General features: G+C 36.9%; 1 protein-coding gene across 8 annotated transcripts in view; it reads left to right on the top strand.

Moving 5' to 3' along the window:
* The window catches only part of LOC118205380 (inositol polyphosphate-5-phosphatase A-like), a 117,857-nt gene that overhangs the window by 102,977 nt on the left and 1,892 nt on the right, over positions 1-12,988 (top strand). For all 8 annotated transcript variants that reach the window (XM_085818234.1, XM_085818240.1, XM_085818238.1 and 5 more), the window contains one exon: positions 5,396-5,471. In XM_085818234.1, the coding sequence (XP_085674360.1) occupies positions 5,396-5,471 (76 nt within the window). The remainder of the gene's footprint in view (positions 1-5,395; positions 5,472-12,988) is intronic.

The following is a 12,988-nucleotide window of genomic DNA, read 5'->3' as shown; positions in this document are numbered from 1 at the left end:
TAAAAAATGAGCAAGAGCTTCAAGTTCTAATAATATGTATGTTGCTTGTAATATTAGAAGGTGGAGTGAACATAGTTGTGTATGTTATTTGAATTAATTTGTTGAGGTTTTTAAAATCTTAGTGATAAAATCACTGGTTTACAGGGGGAAAAAAAGCTGGTGATAAAATCTGAATATGCATATTTTCTTCCATATTTTATTTTTTGTTTACTTTGCCTCCCCCCAACTCCAAAGTTTTTTTTTTTTTTTTTTTTTTAAATGACCAACATAAAAGTTTCGAGAAAAATAAATTTTTATTTATTTTTAGATGTATACAAAACAATATATTTCACCTTTATATTGAATGTATAATGGCCTACCATACTTTTCGTTTCCTTTGGAAATTTTTCTTTAAAATTTCAAAAGGTTGAAACAAAAAAGGTTCAAAAGGTACCATTGCTTGCTTTTTAGCAACAGACATGACGAAGCTTCCATCCTTGTCCTTTCAATTACTGCTCTCAGATTGATTTTGAGTGAAAGCAACAGCTGTCTTTTTCTTCTCTCTAATGAATTCATCTAATGTGGGCTGTTCTTTACTGTATGTTATGGACAAAGAGATCAATCTCATTATTTAATAACCACACCATGTAAGTGTCTATGCAAACTGGAATTTCATTTGCAGTAACACAGTTAATATGTAAGACTTCAGAATTTTTTCGTATATTAAATGTGCCCACCAATGGGCGAGCGGTAAAATCGCTGAACAGTGGTAGGTATGACCTGGGTTTGATTACAGGCAAATGTGCTAGCTGCTTGGGCATTTTCGTGATTTTCCTCATGTGTAACTTGTATATGAGCCAGTTTCCCTTAAAATGTTCTCTACAATGGCATCCCTTTAGGCAGATAGCCCTAGTGTGCTTTGCCATAATCAACTAAATCAAATCATATATTAAATATTGACCTCTTATGTTTATCATTTGTATGTTGCAACACAAGCTAAAATATTAAGAATTTTATAGTCAGTAAGGAGATTTTTGTATCTGCAGATGTGAAAAAAACTGAATTCCAAAGAATAGTAAATGACAGGTTAATATGTAATTAAGTGAAAATATTAATTCTGTTGGTGGAGATTTCTGAAACATAGGGAAGGGAAAACTACTGTAACACAGCTAGAATTATCTATGATATGTGTTTTTCATAATAAACTGAATTGCCTGTTTACTTTTATTCCTCTAGCTTAAGTATTACAAAAGCCATGTTCCGAATTTCCTTGATATATCCAGAATACTAAAAAAATCATACTTTTCTTGGACCATGTGTCAAGAAATGCCAGCTAAAGGTGCTAAAAGGTTAAATAAAAAAGCTAAAGGTTAAATAATAAATTAAATATTACTACCTTCTGAGTCATTGACTTTGCATGACCTAAGATGCACCATCATACTAGGCTGAGATGGCCAATATGTATTTTGCTTATAGGTCAATGGATAGAAATGGATGTATGTGAAATTGAACGTAAGATATATGTACTACACTAGCTATTTAACACATCTTTAAGGTCTTTCAGTCCAGATGTAATAAGTATGCACAACTAGTGTTTATCTCCTTATAGAGACAATCACTAGGAATAGGAGATTACAGCCAGCATGTAGAATTTCCACACTGGTTTTTGTAGTTATGTTCTGAAGGATGAGTTTTTCCATTGCGGGTATGCATATGTAGGTATATGACAAGCCATATGGCTTTATACTATAAAACTATAGTTCACTATAAATACTGGTTTTTGTAGTTATGTTCTGAAGGATGAGTTTTTCCATTGCGGGTATGCATATGTAGGTATATGACAAGCCATATGGCTTTATACTATAAAACTATAGTTCACTATAAATGTTTGCATTGGTACTCTTTGATTGGTCTTTCTTTCTTTCTTCATGACTTGACTAGCGAAAGATATTCCGAGAGAAGATCTTGTCAGAACTGCAGTTTAATGTTCCTGGTGTTTTAATATATTTATTTTTTATACAAATGTTTTAATGATTGAAGCTAATATGTATCTATATTCTAACATATTATTTTATTTATTAACAAGTTTTATATACTTGTTAATAAATAAAATAATTCTATCATCAAGTTCTACTTATGATCCTTCTTCTCTAAAATGTATATATATGACATGTATGGAATAGACTGAAATATATATACCCAATAACACAGGGGTTCTCAGCCAGGTTGAAATTTCCCCTTGGGGGAAAATTTTCATGGTTTCATGTGTGGGATGTGGTCAGCCTTTTACTCTTAAACTTGTTTTAGTTTATGTATATAAAAAATTACTCTTATTCAAGTTTTATCAACATTTTCTATACTTCTGGTTTAATTAAAAGCACATTAAAAATAATCTAAATTTAAGTAGATGTATATGCATTTTTGAGTTTTGGAGTTGCATGGGGCAAAAAAACTTGAGAGCCACTGCAGTAACATAAGCTCAAAGTATACCCTCGTAGTTATACCACCATAATATGAAATGTATAACTCTTTCAAAAAAAGTTTGTGGAAGAATCATATCACATGTGTAAAACTTGCAACAACTGAATTTTGTTGTTAGAGGATGTTAGTATATTCTTCATAAAAGACATATGTGAAGTAATATCTTGTGGGGCAGCATACACAGGTGATCTCATGCAAATAGAAATTAAAGCATCTTTTGACTATTTAGTGTGAAGCTGCATTTTGTAAAAAATGTGCTCGAATGCAAATACTTGTGTTCTTTGATCAGAGAAAAATTTTCATCAAACCACAACAACCTTTTTGGCAAATGTTTTATCCTCCAACTCCGTTTTTCTGTATTATTTAAGTGTTTCTGTAAGGTCAGCATTTCTGGATAATACAAGCTATTCAGTATGATATAATGGATTGTCTGTGATGTACATGAAAGACAGGCATTCTACTAATGCTTCCACTGAAGTGAATGTTTGTACATTTAAGTTTCGAAAAAATTTCTTGACTGCAGTTATCCCTCCCATGTATAATGTGTATATGAACCAGTGTTCCATAAAAAGCCCTCCACAAAGGGAAGAAGGCATCTCTTCTATCTTAGGCAGATAGCTCTTGAGTGCTTTGCCCAACCAGCCCCCTATGTAGCAATCATCCTTCAGTACCTTCTTCCTTCTTAGTCCTTGAATTGTGCTTCAATTTTTCTTACAGCTTCTTTACATAAAATATTCTACATAATAATGCAGCATAAATAACAGTATTCTATACTGTATTATGTATTGATATGATTATTACTGAGCTCCATAAACATGTACAATATTCTAAAATTTTAAGTTATTAAATTATTTTAAGATTAATTATTAATAATTTTATTTAAGATTATTTAAATTAGATTTTCTAGAGGCATTTCACTTTGATATAAATCTTTCAGTTCTAGTTAGCAATCCCAGTTCCAATCCGTCTTTACCCTCAGTTTCTAATGAAATTATTTGATAGCTGTTTTCATTTTTCATCAATAGAGGGTGCCAGGAGCTTGACATCCTTCTTATCGTTCTTATTGCCTAATCTTATTACTGCTTTTTCCTTCATCATTTGCGTTTCTGCAGTTGAAGAAGGAGTTTCTATATTTAACCTTCAAAACTAGTCCTGTAAATTTATAAATATTGTGCTAATTCTTGTTGCTTGTTTAACTCCTGCAATAATAGTTATTTGCATGTCATTTTAACTCAAATACACTTGAGTTCACATATGTAATATTCAATTAAAAACTCTTCCTTGCCAAATATAGATTTAAAAAGCTCTGTAGCTTTTCCATAATTCTCTTTAGAGAGCAAAATCTTCTAATAAGCTGGCGAGTTCGGTTTCATGCATTGAAATAAATGATCAAATTTATCCTCAGAATTAAGAGATTCATATTCCAATATTTTCATTGCCATTCTGTAAAAGATAAATTTAAAGCAATTCAGCAGTATTCGTATTCAAGAGATACACAGTTTGCTTCACGTTAGTGCCTTTTCTGCTTAAAAACTGCTTTCTCTATAGAAAACAAATCATTTCTTAAAAATAATGAGAAATCCAGACTTTTTTAATGTTGGTTTGAAATTAAAATAGGTGAAAATTATGCAGGATACCTCTGTTTTATAAGGAGGACTTTGCTGCTGAACAGTGTAAATTATTATGAAATAAATGCTGTACATCTTATATGTATTACTTTGTATATTTTGACTTAAAATGTTGAATTTAAAGAAAATTCTGATCAGGAACAGTTTTCCCTTTCGTTATGAAAATAACTTGTACTTGCATAGATCTTAAAATGTTTTCCTTTTTTTTTTTTTTTTTTCAGGTAAGCTTTTCATTAGTTTTAACATTATTGATAAATATAAATACATAACATGAACAATAGTTAATTATTACTCAAAAGAATATCAGCTATAGAGCTATGATTAAAAACAATAAAGGCAATAGGATCATTAGGCTCACTGGCTTTCTTTAGTTCATCTAAAAGTCATCTAAAGAAATTAGAATGTCATTGTCTACAGAAACATCAGTCTTTTCTTTCAAAAACTGGGTCCATGCCACCAAATGTTACCTATTCAATAAAATGTCAGCACCAACTCTCCTGCTGAGATCTGCGAGATTTTCTTTCTCAGGGCACCAGTATCACTTAAACCCTGTATTTCATTCACTCTGTTGGTGGCAAATGATTTCTATCATTTTGTTGTCCTCTTAATCCAACAGAGTGATTTTTGAATTCGCCCAAAAAACATTGAGTGCCTTTTTTTAAATGCACCATTTTCTTGACTTTGCTTGCTAACTGAGCAGCAAGCAAAGCGCCGAATAATTCTAGTCTCGGAAGCGTGATTTTTCTTAGTGGCGTCGCTTCACACTTGCTAACCAATAAATTCACTTTGTTTGGGTTGTTTACTGTATTTGGTATTTTAGATTTTTCTGTATTTAACAATTTCGAATGAAGATGTTTGAAGTGTTTATGTACTTTTGCATTGCTGCGATTGATTGTAACAGAAATGCATTTCTAATGAAATTCGAGGAAATAAGTCTAAAGAAATTGCAGGGATACAAGTAATATAAAAAAATTGTCTAAAGTCAATTCCTACTTAGATCAACACAGAAACATTTTAAAAATACAACAAAATTTTAAATATGTGAAAAAATTATATTAACATCAAGTGTCATCAACTACAACTTTAAAAAAATGTATTTGAACTTCAGTGGACGAATAGAAAGTATTTTATTAACAATTGAAAATTTGCACAAGATATTGGTTGAGTGTGAGCTGATAGTAGGAATTTTAAAAAGTAAAATTTCAATAGTCAGTACAAGGCAGTCGCATGGTGTGCACATTATATATTTACTATGAATTTAATTGAAATCTTCTCTAACAAGTTTATTATTATCTATTTCAATGCAGATTGAATTTGAAGGTGAAACCACTGATGGAAACTTTGCTCTTGATGACATCACCTTTTACGATGGGAACTGTCAAAGTAAGTATGATAACACATTTTTATGCTCTTTTTAAATGCAGCTAAGATGCTCTTCCCTATGTCAGTCTGTAGCGATATCTGCCATGAAACCTCTGGCAGCCCCCATTAAAATTTAGCCTTTGGAAAGTTGTCAGAATTAAAATCATAAAATGAAGTGCAGTACAAGTTGTCAAATGAAGAAAGTCCATGGTTTCACCGGACGGACATCATCAGCAACTACACCAATGCGGTGCAGGTATTTATATAAAATGTCTTGTCGAGAGTTGAAAATTTGCCGTAAAGAATGCACGGGGTACGTCCACTGGGATAGGCGAAAATACAAGAGTATTCCACACTTTATCGGTTGAAAGGAGTTTATACATTTAAAAGTTGGTCCACTTTCCTCTTTGCCTCAGAACTAAACTGTTAATTGGAGAGTGAGAAATGTGGCTAAAGTAATCATTTTCATCATTCAGATTTGAAATCATTATAGCATAATGTGGCTAGGGTACAAATAGGGCGCAGCCCCATCCACCTAATCGACAAGATTTTATGACAAACAGGGGCTGCGCCAGGATAGCTTACAGCCATTTTTAGGCAGAAGATGGGCTTTTTCATATCCAGTGGCTGGGGATCCATTGAAAAACAAGCTCCGAGCCAAAAGCCATTGCATTGGATACATTTATCTTGGTCTCTTCAACAAGAAAGTAATCAGTAGGTGTATGAGACAGCTGCCCACTCGGGAGTGAGCAAATATAACTGCCTTGCTAAAGTTAGTATCAGGTACAAGAAGATTTAAAATTGCCTTTCCTGTGGCAAAAATCTCTGCGTCGAAGTTAGAGGCATTCAGATCAACAGAATAGGATTCCGCAAAATATCCTTCACAGTACAACCGGCACCCGTATTTTCCTTACGTGCAGTGTCATCAGTAGAAATGTGGATCCACTCACAGCTAGGGTTATTTGTAGCTATAACTTCTAAGGAAAAAGCTTTAAGAGCGTCAGGAACTGCCTCGTATATCTTTTCAGCCATACCAATTTCAAGATTACAAGTAGGAGCCCTAATAGTAGGAGGAGAGAGGCTAAACTGGTTAGGGTGGAGTAAGGTAGGCATGATTAGGTATTGCAATTTCGGACCAAAATTTCAATACCTGTATTCGGTAGTAGGAATTTTATAAAAAAAGAAAGAAAACACAGGTGTTTCTTTGTTTTATTTGCCAATTTTATTAGAGTATATACCACCAAAAAATCATTCATAATTTATACATTATAACAGTATATAAAGAATTGTAAAGAAACGAGGACCATCTTATATATTTAAATCACAAAAAAGTGTAAATATCAGTATTCTGTGGTACTATTAAAATTTTTGAAATGTGATCTTAAAAAAACATAATTGAGCCTGGAGCGTAATTTTGTGTAAAAATTACCAGCTGTCTAAAACCCTCTTTCAGCATCTTACACTAGTAGGTGGTACTGTTAGCAAGGGCGATATACTTTTTCCAAGTATTTATCTCGAAATCCCTCATCTTCAAATAAATCGATTTCTCATTGGATGGTTTTGGATATAACTGATTTCTGTATTTTATTTTGGCTTGTTGAATTTTTTTTTAGTTAGTGCTAATTCTAATTTTTGTTCAAGAGAGAATTCTTTTCACTATCGACATTAGTGCCATCATCATCTTCGATAACTGTACCGAATTCTTCTGTGTGTGGATAGGTTTGTGGGTAATTTAAGAAAGTTTAATATTTCTTTCTATTTTCATTTTAAGAAAATTTAACATAAACTTGATTTGATTAGTCTCTTCCTCTTTTTCATTTTTAAATCATTATAATTATGTAAATACCGTAAGCCATTTTCTATTTCAGTATGCCTTTCTCCTGTGCAATTTTTCAATGTAATATATAATTCTTTAAATAGTGATGTGAGCTGTTCCTTGTTGCACTAACTGTTAAGAAATTAGAATCTCTCCGTATCGGAAAAATTAATTGGGAGATTAAAGTCGATTGTTGCTTTTGGGGATTGCATATTTCAGTTTCATAAATCGTTCCATCACTAGGAGTAAATTGTTCCAACGTGGTTTAGAATCTAATATTAAAACATGTTCTGTTTTACTTCCAGTTATTATATATTTTTCAAATAAGGCATTTTTTGTAGGAGAATGTTTAAATGTCGTAAAAATTTTTCAAACTTGATTAATTATAATGAACTTGATGAGTTAATATTTCATCCTCATTAGCAATATCTTCAACAATTACAGGGTGATTATAATTAAAGTTGCGATATCAAAACGCTGCTCTAACTTTAAAACTACCAGTCAGAATGACTGGATATTTTACGAATGGAATCTGAACCATCGTGAAACAATTGAATTTTGTTTAGTGAAGGAAAAATACCATATTTGCCGCCGTATAAGACGCACTTTTTGTCTTTGAAAATAGGTCTGAACAACGGAATCCGTCTTACTCAGTTTTCGATTACATTTATTTCTCAAAATTTCCTCTATTCGGAGTTGCACAATCTTTTGTCTTGTTTTTTGCAGAGTATGGGAACATTAGTTACATAAAGTTCGTTGAACCCGCATGCGCACATATCGACAATCACAGCTGAAAACTTTCCAATTTTTGTGAACGACTTTTAAGCGTGTGAAATTTCTACTGTTCAGTTATCTTTAATTTCTTGCCAAGTTATAGCTCAAAAACCATTGTCGGCATTGCTATAACATAACATACAAGGTACGTGTGATTGCGTATGGTAACAAGACTATAGATAGGCATTTCGGGCCACCCCGACTGATAAAATGATAAGAACTGTGAACTGGGATGCTGTGAAACTAAAGATAGTGTTTAAATCATTTAAGAAATGTGGTATTAGTAATGCACTGGAGGGTACAGGGGACAATTTGTTGTATGAGGACTCTGATGCTGATTTAGAAGGTTTCTATTGACTTTCCAGTTAGCTCTTGAGATGAGTATCTGAATTTTGACGAAAAAAATTAAAAGATGGTCTTTCCCGGATAGATTGGATATTTGCAGAAATTATTAACTTGTATTACTTTATATTTAAAATACTGTAAATTCATTATAATGATCAGTGATAACGTTTTATCCTTCAAAAATGTGTATAAAAAAGGGGTGCGTCATATATGCCAGCAAATACGGTAGTTTAAAAAATGTGCCGATAGATGCCGTTGTCAGGATTTACATGGCTGTTGTAGAGATATGGATATTTCAAGACTTGACATGCACACCACAGATGTAGCTGTGATAAAAATGCAGAACATTAGCGGAACACGTAATGCTTTGCTTAAATGCTTCGTTGTTTGACAATTAAGGATCGCCCTCTGCTCGTGAAACTTTTCTGTCAGAACGATGACTCTGCGTTAACAGCTATCAGGAAGTTCTGGACATTAAAGGGCATAAACTTCGCCCCCAAAACCGCTTACGGCCTGTGAAAACTGATGGATAAATTCAAAGAGACAGATTTATTTAACGTGAAATGAGGTAGAGGACGAAACCCAGTTGCGACAGTGGAAGATGTGGCTACAAAGTTCCAAGAATAGACGAACAGTGATACAGGAATCAGCAGTGCATGGGGAACTGGACGAATGTTGGATATGCCTATCAGCACTGTGCGTAATGTCCTGTGGAACATCTTGCGCTGTTATCCGTGCAAGCTAACTCATGTGCAGAACTTTCTACTTGCTTACCTGGAAACATGTGAATCGTTTGCACAGTGATTTCTTGCCCGGATGGAAGTGAAGAATGGATGGCCAGGGAATATTCTGTGGTCTGGGGGAGCCCATTCCGTTTTGCAAGGTTCTGTAAATACTCAAAATTGCAGGATATTGGTGATCAAGAATCCGTTCCTGCTACAGCAAGTACCTCTTCAGTCTAAAAAGGTCACTGTGGGGCGGAATAATGGCAGCGTTTGTCATAGGTCCGTTCTTCTTCGAGATCACATCTGCAGGGATCATTAACTGCTTAACCATGTCCTTCTGGCAATTCAGCAGCATCAGTGGTTCGCACAAGATGCAAGATGGTGCTCCTCTGGACATTGCTACTTCTATGAAGGAACTGCTGACCACTCATAAAATCATAACCTGCCATTTTCCAACAGTTTTACTGCCACGTTCGCCCAATTAAACCCATGTGATTTTTGGCTTTGGGGGATACCTGAAAAGTATTGTTTGCAGTCGGTAGGTTGGGAATCTGGCCGACTTGAAGGCAACCATCACTTACCACATTCATAGCATCAGCACAGATACCCTCCGGAACTGTACTGGAACATGTCGTTTTGTACTTCCAACTAGTAGTGAAACAAGGTGGATGCCATATCGAACAACTTATGCACGTTTGTTTTCATGAAGCTTTTCCTTTTTCTCTTGTCATTATCATTGTACACACATATTCTTTAAACTATTCACTGTAAACATGTCTTTTTGCCTGTCTTAAAGCCTTGGAGTCTATTATTTTCTTTTGGCTAACAACATTCGTGTGGTTATTGATTAGGTCTTACCCCTGCTAGCGTAGTCTATCGCCACATTTTGGAACTATTTTTTCCCTTTGCCAAACAAAATTTCATTGCCTCTCGATTGTTCTGGCAAAATATCAAGTCATTCTGACCTGTAGTTTTAAAGTTAATGTTCTGAAATCGCAACTTTAATTATAATCACCCTGTACCTTGTCATTATCTTCATTGTCACTCTCTTCAACGTCGGAATCGGAAGTTTCTATATCTACAGTATGCGGGTTCTTCTGTTGTTTATTATTTTTGGTATAATACATCTACTACTCCTAATTGGAGAGAGTGTGCGTGTACGTGCGAGAGACAGAGTGAGTGGGTGTGAGGAGCGTTTGAGAGAGTATACTCTCTCTAGCACTCTCACTCTCGCGACCCACAGTCTCTGTCTCTCGCACTCACACACTATCTCTCTCGCACTCATACAGGGCACAGGGTGATTTGTATCTCTCTCGCACTCATACACTCTCTCTCAAGTGCGAGAGGGAGTGTGTGAGTGCGCGAGAGAGAGTTCGTGAGTGGCAGAGAGAAAGTGGGAGACTGCGAAAAAGAATGTGCGTGTGAGAGAGTGTGAGTACGACAGTGTGTGCGAGTGCTAGAGAGGTGAGAGTATGAGTGCAAGGAGGGTTTGAGAGAGAGAGTACACTCTCTCTAGCACAATCACACACTCTCACCTCTTTCACACTCTCTCGAGTGCGAAAGAGAGAGAGAGAGTGTGAGTGGGTGTGAAGAGCGTTTGAGAGGGTACTCTCTCTTGCTCACACACTCTCTCGCAATCACACCTCTCTTTCACTTCCCCCTTTCGAGTGCACGAGTGCGAGAGAGATTGTGAGTGTGAGCGAGTGCTACAGCAAGAGTGAGTGAGAGTATGACTGCAAGAGAGAGGAAGTGAGTGGGTGTGAGAGAGTATACTTTCTCTCGCACTCGCACCTTTCTTTCACACACTCTCTCTCTCGAGTGCGAGAGAGAGAGAGTGTGCGTGTATGTGCGAGAGGGAGAGTGAAAGAGTAAGTGGGTGTGAGGAGCGTTTGATAGAAAGAGTATACTCTCTCTCACACACTCACACACTCTCTCGAGTGCGAGAGAGTGTGTGAGACTGCAAAAGAGAGAGTGCGTGTACGTGCGAGAGACTGAGTGGGTGTGAGGAACGTTTGACAGAGTGCGTGCACAAGTGCCTGTGAGTCAGAGTGCATTTGAAAGAGTAAGTACACTCTCTCACACTTGCAGGCATTCTCTTGCACTTGTGCACGCACAAACTCCTCACACCCACTCACTCCCTCTTCTCCTCGAGAGAGAGGGAAAGTGTGCGAGAACGGCAGAGTGCGAGTGTCTGTGAATGAGGGAGAGTGAGTGGTGTGAGGAGTTTGTGCGTGCACAAGTGCAAGAGAGAATGCCTGTGAGTGTGAGAGAGAGCGTACTTACTCTTTCAAATGCACTCTGACACACAGGTATTCTCTCGCACGTACACGCACACTTTCTCTTTTGCAGTCTCGCACATACATGCACACTCTCTCTCGCACTCAAGAGTGTGGAGAAAGTGTGTGAGTGCGAAAGAGTATTCTCTCGCACTCGTGCACACACGCACCTCTCTCACGCATTCTCGCTGTTGCACTCTAGAAAGAGGGAGTGAAAGAGAGGTGTGTGAGCAAGAGAGAATACCCTCTCAAATGCTCTTCACACCCACTCCCTCTTGCACTCGAGAGAGAGTGTCTCTTACACTCTCGCACTTGAGAGAGAGAGAGAGAGAGTGTGTGATTGTGCTAGAGAGAGTGTACTCTCACTCACTCTGCCTCGCACTCGAGAGTGTATGATTGATAGAAAGTGTGCGAGTGCTAGAGAGAGTGCACTCTTTCTCTCAAATGCTCCTCACATGCACTCTCTCGCACACTCACACACACACTCCCTCTCTTCCACTCATCCTCTCACTCGCTCTCTATCACTCTCGCACTCGTGCACACACACACTTTCTCGCACCCACTCACTCTCTTGCACTCATACTCATACTCACACTTTCTCTAGCTCTCGCACACACTATCTCAAAGAGTGTGTGACTGTGAGAGAGTGTGTGATTGCACTTTCTCAAACACTCCTCACACCCACACACACTCTCACTCACTCTGTCGCACTCACATACTTTCTGGCACGTACACACTCTCTCTTGCACACTCGCACTCTTGCTCTCACAATCACGCACACACTCTCACTCTCGCACATTCACTCACTCCCTCCCTCCCTCTCTCTTATTTCGTAAGATAACCGCTGTGTATCTAGTACTATAGTACTCAAATTTTTACACACCTTTGATCACCGACGCTTTCCACACACGTTGCCCTTCAGTTCCCTAAAGTGTCACAGAGATAGGACTGACATTGTCAAATACTTTTCCCCGAATACAGGGTTAGCAAGAAAATACATAGCAAGCGAGCAAATTCCAAAGACGTCTCACCCCAGTTCTGCATAGCCAGCCAAGCCAAATATTACCTTAAATTATCACCCAGCTCAATCAGGGCTCAGTCAGTAAACCGTCTATGCGACCCACACTTCTTGAAAAGTGCTTCGGGTGCCCAAGAGAGAACCATTGCTCTGTGTATGTTGATCTAGCTGCGAGTATTCCCTGAGCTACAAAACACTGAAAATGGACTCTGGAATACTCTGGAATCTGGTATCAGGGAGTAATCAGTCTTAAAAATGACGACACACTCAGAATAAGACGTCATGCTCATGAAGCAATGGATCCTGCATGCCAGGCCATGGCGACTTAATCATGGTTTGGGCTGTTTTCTCTTTGGCACTATTTTGATGTTTTGCTACTTGTATCAATCTCCCTCCGTATGCTTCGGTATGTGGAGTTGCTGGCCAATCTTCTCTATCCATTTATATAACCTATTAAGTGTTTCTTTAACCATGCCTGTATCAACAAGTTAATGCAAATGTACCTCAACTACTAGATGTTCAACAGTTGCCCCTGTAGGGCTATGTATCTACACTTAGTTCTTAAATAAACTCCCAGGGAGGAA

This window comes from Stegodyphus dumicola, chromosome 6, assembly GCF_044657685.1.
Source record: "Stegodyphus dumicola isolate Sdum_Otavi_A_Nest chromosome 6, ASM4465768v1".
NCBI classification, from domain to species: Eukaryota; Metazoa; Arthropoda; class Arachnida; order Araneae; family Eresidae; genus Stegodyphus; species Stegodyphus dumicola.
The sequence above is the reverse complement of the archived record's forward strand: the minus strand, read 5'-3'. Positions and strand labels throughout refer to the sequence as shown.